The sequence below is a fragment of the Schistocerca piceifrons genome, unplaced genomic scaffold, assembly GCF_021461385.2.
Source record: "Schistocerca piceifrons isolate TAMUIC-IGC-003096 unplaced genomic scaffold, iqSchPice1.1 HiC_scaffold_1806, whole genome shotgun sequence".
Classification (NCBI taxonomy): domain Eukaryota; kingdom Metazoa; phylum Arthropoda; class Insecta; order Orthoptera; family Acrididae; genus Schistocerca; species Schistocerca piceifrons.
Genome location: NW_025727686.1, coordinates 163,193 through 180,355, shown reverse-complemented (window position 1 = coordinate 180,355; position 17,163 = coordinate 163,193). Strand labels below are relative to the sequence as shown.

Below are 17,163 nucleotides of genomic sequence, written 5' to 3'. Positions count from 1 at the left end.
TCACTGAAAGAGAGAGTAACAGTCTTCTTTTACTTAAGTCGGCATTGTGCCTTTTGTATTAAATTCCGATGAAATTTCTGTGTTTCATCGTCAATAAGAAGGTCCAAGGGATTCAGTAAACCTGAAGTGAAGCATCGGAATCTAAAACTGGACTCACAGGAGAGGTTCAAATCATAGAAAGGGAGAGTGTCAGTCCGCTTGTACTTAAGTCGGTATTTTGCCTTTTGTATTAAATTCCAATGCAATTTCTGTATTTCATCGTCTATAAGAAGGTCCAAGGGATACAGTAAACCTGAAGTGAAGCATCGGAATCTAAAACTGGACTCACAATAGAGGTTCAAATCATAGAAAGTTAGAGTGTCAGTCCTCATGTTCTTAAGTCTCATTGTGCCCTTTGAATTTAATTCCGATGCAATTTCTGTGTTTCATCGTCAATAAGAAGGTGCAAGGTATACAGTAAACCTGAAGTGAAGCATCGGAATCCAAAACTGGACTCACAGGAAAGTTTCAAATCATGGAGAGTTAGAATGTCAGTCCTCTTATACTTAGGTCGGCATTGTGCCTTTTGAATTTAATTCCGATGCAATTTCTGTGTATCATCGTAAATAAGAAGGTGCAAGGTATACAGTAAACCTGATGTGAAGCATCGGAATCTAAAATTGGACTCATAGGAGAGGTTAAAATCATTGAAAGTTAGAGTGTCAGTCCTCTTGTACTTATGTCGGCATTGTGCCTTTTGTATTAAATGCGGATGCGATTTCTGTATTTCATCGTCAATAAAAAGGTCCAAGGGACACAGTAAACCTGAAGTGGAGAATCGGAATCTAAAACTGGACTCACAGGAGAGGTTCGAATCATAGAAAATTAGAGTGTCAGTCCTCTTGTACTTAAGTCGGCATTGTGCTTTTGAATTTAATTCCGATGCAATTTCTGTGTTTCATCGTCAATAAGACGGTGCAAGGTATACAGTAAACCGGAAGTGAAGCATCGGAATCTAAAACTGGAATCACAGGAGAGGCTCAGATCATAGAAAGTGAGGGTGTCAGCCCTCTTGTACTTAAGTTGGCATTGTGCCTTTTGTATTAAATTCCGATGCAATTTCTGTATTTCATCGTCAACAAGAAGGTGCAAGGTCTACAGTAAACCTGAAGTGAAGCATCGGAATCTAAAACTGGACTCACAGGAGAGGTTCAAACCATAGAAAGAGAGAGCGACAGTCCTCTTTTACCTAAGTCGGCATTGTGCCTTTTGTATTAAATTCCGATGACATTTCTGTGTTTCATCGTCAACAAGAAGATCCAAGGGATACAGTAAACCTGAAGTGAAGCATCGGAATCTAAAACTGGACTCACAGGAGAGGTTCAAATCGTAGAAAGCGAGAGTGTCAGTCCTCTTTTACGTAAGTCGGTATATTGCCTTTTGTATTAAATTCCGATGCAATTTCTGTATTTCATCGTCAATAAGAAGGTCCAAGTGATACAGTAAACCTGAAGTGAAGCATCGGAATCTAAGACTGGTATCACAGGGGAGGTTCAAATCATAGAAAGTAAGAGTGTCAGTCCTCTTGTACTTAAGTCGGCATTGTGCCTTTTGAACTTAATTCCGATGCAATTTCTGTGTTTCGTCGTCAATAAGAAGGTGCAAGGTACACAGTAAACCTGAAGTGAAGCATCGGAATCTAAAACTGGACTCACAGGAGAGGTTCTAATCATAGAAAGAGAGAGTGACAGTCCTCTATTACTTAAGTCGGCATTGTGCTTTTTGTATTAAATTCCGATGAAATTTCTCTGTTTCATCGTCAATAAGAAGGTCCAAGGGATACAGTAAACCTGAAGTGAAGCATCGGAATCTAAAACTGGACTCTGTGATATTCGCTATTTTTGGCTTAATTAAAACAGCAAATTCAGCCAGAAGGCAAATACTTGTTTATAAAGAATGATTAATATATAATAAGGCGTCGCATGGCGACGGTGGAATTTTCTAGATAATGTAATTTGTCGTCTTTGGGCGGCAATAAAAACAGAAAAATACGGATAGATATACGATCCTTCACTATTTTGTTCGAGGGAGAACAAATGAAGCCTGGAGCGCTAAGAAGACTTTTACTGTTTTTCTGAAGTAAGACGGACGCAGATTTGTGGCAGTCTGATCTAATTTTTACTAAATGTATAAAAACGTGTATGTCTGAGTTGAGTGAAGTGTAAAGAGCTGTTATAACTTACCGTGACGTCGCACGAGCGACTCAAAGAAGACAATGGCTACATAAAAGAGCGCTAAATGGACATGATACGGACATAAAAATCTACCGTCATTGTTGTATTAAGCTTAAGGTACGATATATGTTTTAGTTATAATAAATATTTGTTCTGGGAATACTGAATCATTTAGCAGTGCTCATTTCTATTATCTCCTCAGTATTATTTTCATTTTAATTATGCATTTTGCTAATATTACAGACACCAAGATCAGCAGTCCAATGTGCGTGTTACATTGATAAAAGGAAAACTGTTTTATCGTCTTCTTGCATCAGCTTTAATATCGAATTTCCCTTTTGTGTGATGTTACAGTTGTTTTTGCGACCTTAAGAACTTTCTGGTCCCTTAGGAAATTTTGTTTTGTCATAACAATAACTTCACAACCGGGTATGATCGTATCTACGATCATGAAGTAATTAGAAAGACGATAACGCAATTTCTTAATCAATAGCACGCTAGTTGACACTGCCTCAAGCCACGCGAAACTGCAAGTAAAAACTAATCACATCTCAATATGCAATATTTTATGACAATGGTCAATCCATGATTTTTACGCCAATTGTGATTGATAAAACAGTAAGCTAAATCTTAATTTCCAACTTTCCATTGAATAGCAACATCACTTCTATTTTGTAACATCACACTTGGCGCCCGAACAGGGACTTGACCAAAAATTAGTTCAAATTCTTGGAATATTTTCTATGTGCTTGTGTTAATAAATGTTCTGTCGTTTCATGTACACATCGTCTCTCTGTGAGAATAACGGTCGATAACGCAGTTTAATTACCGAGAGAAAAGAAAAGAAAAGAGACGTGAATTTGCTGAGACAACATAGCGGTATTCAAGCCATCAAAAAGTAAGTCAGAATTTTGCATACGCAGTGTAGTGCTTCAGTAGCAACGTTGCTTTTCCAAGTCGATCCACATCCTTTCTATCTCCTTCCCGCTATAGAAAATCTGCTTTATTTTATCTTTCAAAGTAAAATTATTCGTAGTTTGATAATAGAAATTATTTCTCCCCATTGTTAGTAGAGCTGTATTGCATTTTCAATATGGTGGATAGTGTGTGCAATTTGCAGTGAAGAGCATCTTCATTCATTTGTCTGAAACGTTTAGGTTCCATCTTGTCTTCTCGCAAGATAGAATTTCATTTGTTGCTCACGCGAGAGTGGTGCTCTTAGCGGACTCACCACGTCACTGACAAACGACGAAAGCCTTACGTAGCACGTGATTTACTAACGAAAATGGCAGATAGTAAACAGAGACAGGTGACAACAAGAGACGGGAGTGAAGACGTTAATAGTATTCCATACCCTTTACGATCGCGAACGGTAGGTTCCCGTGTGGAAACTGAACTAACCATGTCTGTAACAGGGGAAAGTGACCCTAAAGTCCAAATTCTTCCCGCTGCAGCTACAAATGACCTCGGTGCGTTAATGGAAATGCTGAAACAACAGTTTGACGCAGTAAATGAGACTATAAAAACACAAAATGAGACTGTTAACGCCCGATTAGATGCTGTAAGCGAATCAGTAAAAACACAAAATGAGACTGTTAACGCCCGATTAGATGCTGTAAGCGAATCAGTAAAAACACAAAATGAGACTATAAAAACACAAAATGAGACTGTTAACGCCCGATTAGATGCTGTAAGCGAATCATTAAAAACACAGCTAGGCACAATCAAAACAGATCTGCATAAAGAAATTACGGCTGAATTAAATACCCATTTGGGTGAGGTGCAAACTAAGATCAGTGATCAAATTCAGAAAATGCAGAAACAGGTGAAAAGTGAAATAGCTGAAGTATCTGGAACATTAAACACAAAAATTCAGGCAGCTACCAAAGAAATAAACTCAGTTAGAAATGCAGTATCTGACATTGAAGGTGTAGTGGAGGATCTGTCGAGGCAGATAGACTCAATCAATATTGAAGAACAGGTTAAGAGCACCGTGAAAGCACACACGGAGGCATTGTCGGAACACTACAGTGAATGGATAAAGGGTAAAGATATTTTTATCGAAAAGAAGGTCTGGGAGGAGCTTAGGGAGACTGTCAAGGATGTAACTTATGAAATCTTAGCTGCTCCTGGTAAGTCTGGAGACACAGTGGTTTCTGAATTGGGACAGATTCGGAGGACACTTACACGGGATCTTCCCGAGTGGAAGCAGCAAGTAGTGGACGAAGTCAGAATGCTGAGAAACTGTGTAGAAAATCCGCACACGCATACGCAAACTATAGGGAACAACTCTTTAGACGGTGATGAATGTCAGTCAACTCCTTATTGTTCACCGCCTGATTACATGCAAAACAACAGTCCTGTTGAGTCCCGAGTAGGGAAAATAAATGATCCGCCCACAATCGTGAGTTTAATGCAAGAGGAATGTGTGATTAAGCATCGCACTTTTCCTGTTTTTCATCCGCAGAAGCGAGAAATACACCCCATCGTGTTCCTAAAGAATTTTTCCGGCATATTTCCCAGGAGCTGGACAGACAGACAGCGTATTCAGTTCGTCACTGGCTTTATTTCTGGTGATGCAGCATTATGGGGAACGGAAATGGTAGACACGTGTAGGAATTATGAAGAGTTTGAGAAAATGTTCTTGGCAAAATTTTGGAGTAATGGGGTACAGCAAAGATTAAGGAAGGAGGTGTACGGTGCGGAAATTTTCAATGAGAAGCATGGAAGTCTCCGGCCATACTTCGAGAAGTATCTAGCAAAAATTAAATTCTGGGATTCTCCGATTTCTTCCAAGGACGTAATTATGATTCTCAAAAGCAAACTCCCTGTGTCTATTAGAGAGAAATTAGTAAATGTGTCCGAAGAAGACACGGATGTATTCCTTTCTGTGCTGGATTCCTTAGATTTAATTAGCGAGGATGTGGGCTCCAAGGTTGGCAGCGCCAAATTCTTCCCTGGCTGCCAGCAGAATGCATCGCACGCGGACAACAATGCGCCCAAGGAGAGAGCGAGCTACTGCGACCGCTGTTACCAACCTGCCAGCGGTTATCAAAACGCAAACGGCAATAACTTTAAACGGAAGCAGAAAACCAATTACAGTAATCAGCAGAGATACCACCCAATTTACAACCACCAGGTACAACATCAGTACGGAAACCCACCGTTTAATTCTGCGCCTGAGCAGTATGGAAATTCTCCACAAACTAGTGGTAATTTTTCAAATGGACCAGTGTACAATCAAAGTTATAGGTCGAAAAATAGCAAGTGGCATGGGCAAGGCGGAGGCCACCCAGCACATCAGAACAACTTTTCACAGAATAGAGGACCGCGGAACAATTTTCAAACGGTACCAAATGCTAACTTTCCTTCACAAGGAAATGATTCTGCCGGCAACCAAAAGATCGGGCGACAGCAGCCGTCTCAAGTATTTTATTCACAAGTGAATGCACCCAGTGGATTTTACCCCTCTACACCGGCATTTGTACCACATAACCAGCACCAATATAAAACGGAACAAACACTTACGGCCATGAATGACAAACAGGTTAAACATCCTGCGGAAAATTAGAGGCAGCGCCTTTCAGCCTCCTAGAGGTCGCTGCGGATTTTGAGTGGGGGTACTAACGAATACTCTGATTCTGAGTATGTTAATGCGATACGGTACGACCATGAGACCGACTTACGAGATGACCTTGCACCTGACCTAGAAGCTCAAGACGTTAATGACATTTATGATGAACAGGTCCAGGCTTCGATTAAGATTTCTATTGCCAACATTCCTGTCACAGCCAATGTTGATACAGGAGCAAACATCAATGTGATGTCATCATGTCTTTTCAGACAGGTGTCTTCTGTTTCAAAAGTTTTATCATTACCGATTCAGGGCTGCTCCATATCGGGAGCGATTGGTCCATTGAAACAAAGAGTTAGTTTACAGACACAGCCTCAACTGCTGATAGAATCTGTTTCGGTTTCCAGCCTCTTGCGTACTGGAAATTTCCTTGTGTGAACTGTTAATAATAAGTATTGTGTTGAACAGCACACTGACTACATGGTAACGGCTATTACATGTAAACTTTAAGTATTAAATGCTATGTATGAAAAAATTGTTTATAGTGATGGACATTGAACCGATATTTCTTCAACAAGCTGAAGCAGGAAACTGGGGTTGCACCAAGAATTTCAATTTAATTTTAAGTTAGTATTAAAAAAAAAAAAAAAAAAAATGCTTGCGAGGCGATTGCCCGGAGCTATATAAATATGTAAAGGTGAGAAATGGAGAAGGATGCGTAAATAAGCACTTCTCTCAAGGTACAAGAATATTTATAGATTTATTTTTAGTAATGTAAGTACTTGAAGTTCTGTAGTAAAAGCCCAAATTACCTGCTTAAAAAAAAAAAAAAAGGGGGTACATGTTCAAACAGTCCAGACAGTGGACAGGAGTAGAAGAAATAGCTTAAAGTTTAGTTAAAGCGTGCTGTTAAATGGAAAAAACAAGTGGTAACCCACACGTGTTCACGCAAGGAGACAATAAGCTGTAGTAAACTAAGTAAGGTGAAATACAGTACAAATGGAGGCAAACCATGAAGCATCAATAATGTAGCGTAAGTACTCAACGAGGCCATTAATTGCTATGAAAGTAAACTATTTCCCTGTGATCTGAGCCCAATGTAAAGAGTATATGAGGAATGTTAGCTGACGAATTGATTTCAGTAGAATCAAGTTACTAAATAACCACACAGCAAGCCCCCTGTATCATAAATAAGTCCAAGTAAAGATCTTCAGAAGATTTGTAGTGTAATCTAGCGACCATTCAATACCCTAATTGAAGGCTAATCTAAAGAACATGCAATGCAGTGATATTTAAACTTAATACTGACTATAACCAGAGTAAGACGTAGAAGTAGCAAAGCATGCTGTAATGAAAGAAGTTGAAATTTATATATGTGCCTATGTTTATTATGATAATTTTATTTACATGCAGATTTTATTGCAAAAATGTCTCCTGAGACACTCCTCTTATGAAATCCATTTTCCTTGTGCCCGTTCCTTTTGATCCTGGTTCATTAACCCAGACCAAGGGTCGACTTGTAAAAGGCACGTGTGCTTCGAAGCAAAGCAGTGCTTATGAGAAATGAGACACGTAGCGTGATGAACTTCGCTAGCTTTGGTAATGTTTGTTATGGACCGGTTGCGTAAACCCAGTGAACTGTCGGTAATTCCATTCATGCGAAAAAAAGTAGACATGCGTTACCCTATTTTTTTTTAACAGAGAACGATTGCTGAGTACATGAAGCGAAGAGGGAGAACTATTGTTATCCAGTCTGCCCTCAAATATAAAAAAAATTTGGCAAGCACAAAGGAAAGCACAAAAAGAAAAAAAAAGATTCAGCGTTAAATGTGTACTCGTTAAGTAGTAGATATGCTGCGTGGCAGTAGAAAATGATCTTGGGTGCACTAAAGAATAAATGCAACGAGTGTTGCGAAACCTGTAGTTTTCATAATGAGGAGATGAGCACTTAAAAGAAAGTTTGAAAGAATATTTTTAGGTTCACTAGTGAAAGTAAACCTTGAGATATAAAGAGTCCATTCATAAAGCAGTTGTTCACTGGACTTAACAAAAGGAGTGACCATTAATTGTAAATATTAGCTCGTAAGTGATCTTTTGTAAATAGTAGAATATAAGTCTTTCTGTACCAAGGGAGGAAACCTGCAAAATTAATTGTTTTGTAAATGAACTCCATCGGCGAAGGAACTAAGCACGAATGCTGTGTGAAGATGCACACTAAAGTGCGACGTGCATAATAAAAATAACTGTTCACTGTATACTAGTGGTAGTGTTGTACTGCAAGTGTAAAAAGAAGTCAAGGCTACGACAACAGGTGCAACGCAAAGTTCAGTGTTGTTCTAAGTGCAGCGACAGCTAAAACATTCGTCGTCACTTACCTGTGAGCCTCATGGGAGGCAGTTGACAGAGAAGTATGGAGGCAGCTTCAGTGTCTGGCTCCTCCGATGGAAAACGCGCGCGAGGTGTTTGTATCGATGCACTCGTGTGATACGAAGTTCATAAAAAAAAAAAAAAATGGAGCACTCGACGACCACCATCTCTGTTACAGCCTGAGCGCGAACGGATACTGAGTGTTGGAGCTCACGCAACACTGTGCAGCCGCTGTGAGTGGCTGACGTGTGGGTGACGAAACAATCCAAACTTTAAACTGCTAACCGCCATGACTTCAATCGTACATACTGGAGGAAAGACATTTGTACACTTGTGTGACTACATCTTCATATGTAAATTAAGCGATTTTCTTGAGTTGAAGTTAAGATGAGTGAGAAGTAGATTGTTAGATTACTCAGACCTTAAAGCCATTAATACCGGCACTCCTGAACACTGCTAAAATGAATTATAATCCAGTCTCTTGATGGACAAAGAAAATGATTGTGCACTATAGGAAGACCCTAAACTCCAGACCAATCCCGATCCTTAACAAATGTATCCAATAGGTTATAAGTTATACTAATAATTTTCCACTTCTGTTTCATATTGTAAATAAAAACCCGGGAAGCCGCATGAATTCCTGGCACCACAGCGGAAAGGACAGATGTACTGCATGATGAACGCCGTAGACAGCTAACACAGAAAGTGAAAGCATCACGAAGTGTAGTGCTACGTTATTAAACTGTAATTGAACCACAATGAGTCAACAGATGCTCGAACATTGACCACTCTAGTTTAGTGCAAATAAGCACTTACTGTACTCATGTATTAGTTGTTAAGCTCAAGAGAAAGTAATTTCTGAATTCTATCCCCTGAAGAGCGAAATGAACGTTCACTTATTGTTATAAGCAAATATGGACCAAACTTAAAAATGCACATAAATGTTAGTCTTGGTATTATGGAATGAAGTGACTGATGAACAAAGAATGAAAAACTTTATTTTGAAAAATGATAAATATCTGATATATGTTTATAAATGTGATTTCAATTTATGTACTTTGTACGCCAGTAACGTTATGTAAATGTCACACCAAAAATCACGAATATCTCATGAGGACATGAGGATCGAGGTAATCCTTCGGCATTCCCTCTCTCCTCATGGGAGGCAATGTGATATTCGCTATTTTTGGCTTAATTAAAACAGCAAATTCAGCCAGAAGGCAAATACTTGTTTATAAAGAATGATTAATATATAATAAGGCGTCGCATGGCGACGGTGGAATTTTCTAGATAATGTAATTTGTCGTCTTTGGGCGGCAATAAAAACAGAAAAATACGGATAGATATACGATCCTTCACTATTTTGTTCGAGGGAGAACAAATGAAGCCTGGAGCGCTAAGAAGACTTTTACTGTTTTTCTGAAGTAAAACGGACGCAGATTTGTGGCAGTCTGATCTAATTTTTACTAAATGTATAAAAACGTGTATGTCTGAGTTGAGTGAAGTGTAAAGAACTGTTATAACTTACCGTGACGACGCACGAGCGACTCAAAGAAGACAATGGCTATATAAAAGAGCGCTAAATGGACATGATACGGACATAAAAATCTACCGTCATTGTTGTATTAAGCTTAAGGTACGATATATGTTTTAATTATAATAAATATTTGTTCTGGGAATACTGAATCATTTAGCAGTGCTCATTTCTATTATCTCCTCAGTATTATTTTCATTTTAATTATGCATTTTGCTAATATTACAGACACCAAGATCAGCAGTCCAATGTGCGTGTTACATTGATAAAAAGAAAACTGTTTTATCGTCTTCTTGCATCAGCTTTAATATCGAATTTCCCTTTTGTGTGATGTTACAGTTGTTTTTGCGCCCTTAAGAACTTTCTGGTCCCTTAGGAAATTTTGTTTTGTCATAACAATAACTTCACAACCGGGTATGATCGTATCTACGATCATGAAGTAATTAGAAAGACGATAACGCAATTTCTTAATCAATAGCACGCTAGTTGAGACTGCCTCAAGCCACGCGAAACTGCAAGTAAAAACTAATCACATCTCAATATGCAATATTTTATGACAATGGTCAATCCATGATTCTTACGCCAATTGTGATTGATAAAACAGTAAGCTAAATCTTAATTTCCAACTTTCCATGGAATAGCAACATCACTTCTATTTTGTAACATCACAACTCACAGGAGAGGTTAAAAACATAGAAAGGGAGAGTGTCAGTCCTCTTGTACTTAAGTCGGCATTGTGCCTTTTGTATTAAATTCCGATGCAATTTCTGTATTTCATCGTCAATAAGAAGGTGCAAGGTATACAGTAAACCTGAAGTGAAGCATCGGAATATAAAACTGGACCCACAGGAGAGGTTCAAATCATAGAAAGAGAGAGTGACAGTCCTCTTTTACTTAAGTCGGCATTGTGCCTTTTGTATTAAATGCGGATGCAATTTCTGTATTTCATCGTCAATAAGAAGGTCCAAGGGATACACTAAACCTGAAGTGAAGAATCGGAATCTAAAACTGGACTCACAGGAGAGGTTCGAATCATAGAAAGTTAGAGTGTCAGTCCTCTTGTACTTAAGTCGGCATTGTGCCTTTTGAATTTAATTCCGATGCAATTTCTGTGTTTCATCGTCAATAAGAAGGTGCAAGGTATACAGTAAACCTGAAGTGAAGCATCGGAATCTAGAACTGGAATCACAGGAGAGGTTCAGATCATAGAAAGTGAGAGTGTCAGTCCTCTTTTACTTATGTCGGCGTTGTGGCTTTTGTATTAAATTCGGATGCAATTTCTGTATTTCATCGTCAATAAGAAGGTCCAAGGGATACAGTAATCCTGAAGTGAAGAATCGGATTCTAAAACTGGACTCACACGAGAGGTTCAAATCATAGAAAGTTAGTGTGTCAGTCCTCTTTTACTTAAGTCGTCATTGTGCCTTTTGAATTTAATTCAAATGCAATTTCTGTGTTTCATCGTCAATAACACGGTGCAAGGTATACAGTAAACCTAAAGTGAAGCATCGGAATCTAAAACTGGAATCACAGGAGAGGTTCAGGTCATAGAAAGTGAGAGTGTCAGTCCTCTTGTACTTAAGTTGGCATTGTGCCTTTTGTATTAAATTCCGATGCAATTTCTGTGTTTCGTCGTCAATAAGAAGGTGCAAGCTATACAGTAAACCTGAAGTGCAGCATCGGAATCTAAAACTGGACTCACAGGAGAGGTTCAAATCAAAGAAAGAGAGAGTGACAGTCCTCTTTTACTTAAGTCGGCATTGTGCCTTTTGTATTAAATTCCGATGAAATTTCTGTGTTTCTTCGTCAATAAAAAGGTCAAGGGATACAGTAAACCTGAAGTGAAGCATCAGAATCTAAAACTGGACTCACAGGAGAGGTTCAAGTCATAGAAAGGGAGAGTGTCTGTCCTCTTGTACTTAAGTCGGTATTGTGCCTTTTGTATTAAATTCGGATGCAATATCTGTATTTCACCATCAATAAGAAGGTCCAAGGGATACAGTTTACCTGAAGTGAAGCATCGGAATCTAAAACTGGACACACGGGAGAGGTTCAAATCATAGAAAGTTAGAGTGTCAGTCCTCTTGTACTTATGTCAGCATTGTGCCTTTTGTATTAAATGCGGATGCAATTTCTGTATTTCATCGTCAATAAGAAGGTCCAAAGGATACAGTAAACCTGAAGTGAAGAATCGGAATCTAAAACTGGACTCACAGGAGAGGTCCAAATCATAGAAAGTTAGAGTGTCAGTCCTCTTGTACTTAAGTGGGCATTGTGCCTTTTGAATTTAATTCCGATGCAATTTCTGTGTTTCATCGTCAATAAGACGGTGCAAGGTATACAGTAAACCTGAAGTGAAGCATCGGAATCTAAAACTGTACTCACAGGAGAGGTTCAAATCGTAGAAAGAGAGAGTGACAGTCCTCATTTACTTAAGTCGGCATTGTGCCTTTTGTATTAAATTCCAATGAAATTTCTGTGTTTCAAGGTCAATAAGATGGTCCAAGGGATTCAGTAAACCTGAAGTGAAGCATCGGAATCTAAAAGTGGACTCACAGGAGAGGTTCAAGTCATAGAAAGGGAGAGTGTCAGCCCTCTTGTACTTAAGTCGGTATTTTGCCTTTTGTATTAAATTCGAATGCAATTTCTGTATTTCATCGTCTATAAGAAGGTCCAAGGGATACAGTAAACCTGAAGTGAAGCATCGGAATCTAAGACTGGACTCACAGGAGACTTTCAAATCATAGGAAGTGAGAGTGTCAGTCCTCTTGTACTTAAGTTGGCATTGTGTCTTTTGTATTACATTCCGATGCAATTTCTGTGTTTCATCGTCAATAAGAAGGTGCAAGGTATACAGTAAACCTGAAGTGAAGCATCGGAATCCAAAACTGGACTCACAGGAGAGGTTCAAATCATGGAGAGTTAGAATGTCAGTCCTCTTATACTTAGGTCGGCATTGTGCTTTTTGAATTTAATTCCGATGCAATTTCTGTGTATCATCGTCAATAAGAAGGTGCAAGGTATACAGTAAACCTGATGTGAAGCATCGGAATCTAAAACTGGACTCATAGGAGAGGTTAAAATCATTGAAAGTTAGAGTGTCAGTCCTCTTGTACTTAAGTCGGCATTGTGCCTTTTGTATTAAATGCGGATGCAATTTCTGTATTTCATCGTCAATAAGAAGGTCCAAGGGATACAGTAAACCTGAAGTGAAGCATCGGAATCTAAAACTGGACTCACAGGAGAGGTTCAGATCATAGAAAGTGAGAGTGTCAGTCCTCATGTTCTTAACTCGGCATTGTGCCCTTTGAATTTAATTCCGATGCAATTTCTGTGTTTCATCGTCAATAAGAAGGTGCAAGGTATACAGTAAACCTGAAGTGAAGCATCGGAATCCAAAACTAGACTCACAGGAGAGGTTCAAATCATGGAGAGTTAGAATGTCATTCCTCTTATACTTAGGTCGGCATTGTGCCTTTTGAATTTAATTCCGATGCAATTTCTGTGTATCATCGTAAAGAAGAAGGTGCAAGGTATACAGTAAACCTGATGTGAAGCATCGGAATCTAAAATTGGACTCATAGGAGAGGTTAAAATCATTGAAAGTTAGAGTGTCAGTCCTCTTGTACTTAAGTCGGCATTGTGCCTTTTGTATTAAATGCGGATGCAATTTCTGTATTTCATCGTCAATAAGAAGGTCCAAGGGACACAGTAAATCTGAAGTGAAGAATCGGAATCTAAAACTGGACTCACAGGAGAGGTTCGAATCATAGAACGTTATTGTGTCATTCCTCTTGTACTTAAGTCGGCATTGTGCTTTTGAATTTAATTCCGATGCAATTTCTGTGTTTCATCGTCAATAAGACGGTGCAAGGTATACAGTAAACCTGAAGTGAAGCATCGGAATCTAAAACTGGAATCACACGAGAGGTTCAGATCATAGAAAGTGAGAGTGTCAATCCTCTTGTACTTAAGTCAGCATTGTGCCTTTTGTATTAAATGCGGATGCAATTTCTGTATTTCATCGTTAATAAGAAAGTGCAAGGTATACAGTAAACCTGAAGTGAAGCATCGGAATCTAAAACTGGACTCACAGGAAAGGTTCAAACCATAGAAAGTGAGAGTGACAGTCCTCTTTTACCTAAGTCGGCATTGTGCCTTTTGTATTAAATTCCGATGAAATTTCAGTGTTTCATCGTCAATAAGAAGATCCAAGGGATACAGTAAACCTGAAGTGAAGCATCGTTATCTAAAACTGGACTCACAGGAGAGGTTCAAATCATAGATAGCGAGAGTGTGAATCCTTTTTACTTAAGTCGGTATATTGCCATTTGTATTAAATTCCGACGCAATTTCTGTATTTCTTCGTCAATAAGAAGGTCCAAGGGATATAGTAAACCTGAAGTGAAGAATCGGAATCTAAAACTGGACTCACAGGAGAGGTTCGAATCATAGAAAGTTAGAGTGTCAGTCCTCTTGTACTTAAGTCGGCATTGTGCCTTCTGAATTTAATTCCGATGCAATTTCTGTGTTTCATCGTCAATAAGACGGTGCAAGGTATACAGTAAACCTGAAGTGAAGCATCGGAATCTAAAACTGGAATCACAGGAGAGGTTCAGATCATAGAAAGTGAGAGTGTCAGTGCTCTTTTACTTATGTCGGCATTGTGGCTTTTGTATTAAATTCGGATGCAATTTCTGTATTTCATCGTCAATAAGAAGGTCCAAATGATACAGTAATCCTGAAGTGAAGAATCGGATACTAAAACTGGACTCACAGGAGAGGTTCAAATCATAGAAAGTTAGAGTGTCAGTCCTCTTGTACTTAAGTCGGCATTGTGCCTTTTGAATTTAATTCAAATGCAATTTCTGTGTTTCTTCGTCAATAAGACGGTTCAAGTTATACTGTAAACCTCAAGTGAAGCATCGGAATCTAAAACTGGAATCACAGGAGAGGTTCAGGTCATAGAAAGTGAGAGTGTCGGTCCTCTTGTACTTAAGTTGGCATTGTGCCTTTTGTATGAAATTCCGATGAAATTTCTGTGTTTCATCGTCAATAAGAAGGTGCAAGGTACACAGTAAACCTGAAGTGAAGCATCCGAATCTAAAACTGGACTCATAGGAGACTTTCAAAACATAGAAAGTGAGAGTGTCAGTCCTCTTGTACTTAAGTTGGCATTGTGCCTTTTGTATTACATGCCGATGCAATTTCTGTGCTTCATCGTCAATAAGAAGGTGCAAGGTATACAGTAAACCTGAAGTGAAGCATCGGAATCCAAAACTGGACTCACAGGAGAGGTTCAAATCATGGAGAGTTAGAGTGTCAGTCCTCTTATACTTAGGTCGGCATTGTGCCTTTTGAATTTAATTCCGATGCAATTTCTGTGTATCATCGTAAATAAGAAAATGCAAGGTATACAGTAAACCTGATGTGAAGCATCGGAATCTAAAATTGGACTCATAGGAGAGGTTAAAATCATTCAAAGTTAGAGTGTCAGTCCTCTTGTACTTAAGTCGGCATTGTGCCTTTTGTATTAAATGCGGATGCAATTTCTGTGTTTCATCGTCAATAAGACGGTGCAAGGTATACAGTAAACCTGAAGTGAAGCATCGGAATCTAAAACTGGAATCACAGGAGAGGTTCAGTCATAGAAAGTGAGAGTGTCAGTCCTCTTATACTTAAGTTGGCATTGTGCCTTTTGTATTAAATTCCGATGCAATATCTGTGTTTCATTGTCAATAAGAAGGTGCAAGGTATACAGTAAACCTGAAGTGAAGCATCGGAATCTAAAACTGGACTCACAGGATAGGTTCATATCAAAGAAAGAGAGAGTGACAGTCCTCTTTTACTTAAGTCGGCATTGTGCCTTTTGTATTAAATTTCGATGAAATTTCTGTGTTTCATCGTCAATAAGAAGGTCCAAGGGATACAGTAATCCTGAAGTGAAGCATCGGAATCTAAAACTGGACTCACAGGAGAGCTTCAAGTCATAAAAAGGGAGAGTGTCCGTCCTCTTATACTTAAGTCGGTATTGTGCCTATTGTATTAAATTCGTATGCAATTTCTGTATTTCACCCATCAATAAGAAGGTCCAAGGGATACAGTAAATTTGAAGTGAAGCATCGGAATCTAAAACTGGACTCACAGGAGAGGTTCAAATCATAGAAAGTTAGAGTGTCAGTCCTCTTGTACTTAAGTCGGCATTGTGCCTTTTGAATTTAATTCCGATGCAATTTCTGTGTTTCATCGTCAATAAGAAGGTGCAACGTATACAGTAAACCTGAAGTGAAGCATCGGAATCCAAAACAGGACTCACCAGGGAGGTTCAAATCATGGAGAGTTAGAGTGTCAGTCCTCTTATACTAAAGTCGGCATTGTGCCTTTTGAATTTAATTCCGATGCAATCTCTGTATTTCATCGTCAATAAGAAGGTGCAAGGTATACAGTAAACCTGAAGTGAAGCATCGGAATCTAAAACTGGACTCATAGGAGAGGTTAAAATCATTGAAAGTTAGAGTGTCAGTCATCTTGTACTTAAGTCAGAATTGTGCCTTTTGTATTAAATGCGGATGCAATTTCTGCAATTCATCGTCAATAAGAAGGTCCAAGGGATACAGTAAACCTGAAGTGAAGAATCGGAATCTAAAACTGGACTCACAGGAGAGGTTCAAATCATAGAAAGTTAGAGTGTCAGTCCTCTTGTACTTAAGTGGGCATTGTGCCTTTTGAATTTAATTCCGATGCAATTTCTGTGTTTCATCGTCAATAAGACGGTGCTAGGTGTACAGTAAACCTGAAGTGAAGCATCGGAATCTAAAACTGGAATCACAGGAGAGGTTCAGATCATAGAAAGTGAGAGTGTCAGTCCTCTTGTACTTAAGTTGGCTTTGTGCCTTTTGTATTAAATTCCGATGCAATTTCTGTGTTTCATCGTCAATAAGAAGGTGCAAGGTATACAGTAAACCTGAAGTGAAGCATCGGAATCTAAAACTGGACTCACAGGAGAGGTTCAAATCATAGAAAGAGAGAGTGACAGTCCTCTTTTACTTAAGTCGGCACATTGCCTTTTGTATTAAATTCGAATGCAATATCTGTATTTCATCGTCTATAAGATGGTCCAAGGGATACAGTAAACCTGAAGTGAAGCATCAGAATCTAAAACTGGACTCACAGGAGACTTTGAAATCATAGAAAGTGAGAGTGTCAGTCCTCTTGTACTTAAGTTGGCATTGTGCCTTTTGTATTACATTCCGATGCAATTTCTGTGCTTCATCGTCAATAAGAAGGTGCAAGGTATACAGTAAACCTGAAGTGAAGCATCGGAATCCAAAACTGGACTCACAGGAGAGGTACATATCATGGAGAGTTAGAATGTCAGTCCTCTTATACTTACGTCGGCATTGTGCCTTTTGAATTTAATTCCGATGCAATTTCTGTGTATCATCGTCAATAAGAAGGTGCAAGGTATACAGTAA

The 17,163-nt window shown here is 38.9% G+C and overlaps 1 protein-coding gene across 1 annotated transcript in view; it reads left to right on the top strand.

Moving 5' to 3' along the window:
- Nucleotides 1-8,443: 8,443 nt before the first annotated feature.
- LOC124740720 (piggyBac transposable element-derived protein 4-like) overlaps nucleotides 8,444-17,163 on the top strand; it is a 104,328-nt gene continuing 95,608 nt past the window's right edge. The window contains exon 1 of the mRNA XM_047248630.1: nucleotides 8,444-8,535. Coding sequence (XP_047104586.1) covers nucleotides 8,444-8,535 — 92 coding nt within the window. The remainder of the gene's footprint in view (nucleotides 8,536-17,163) is intronic.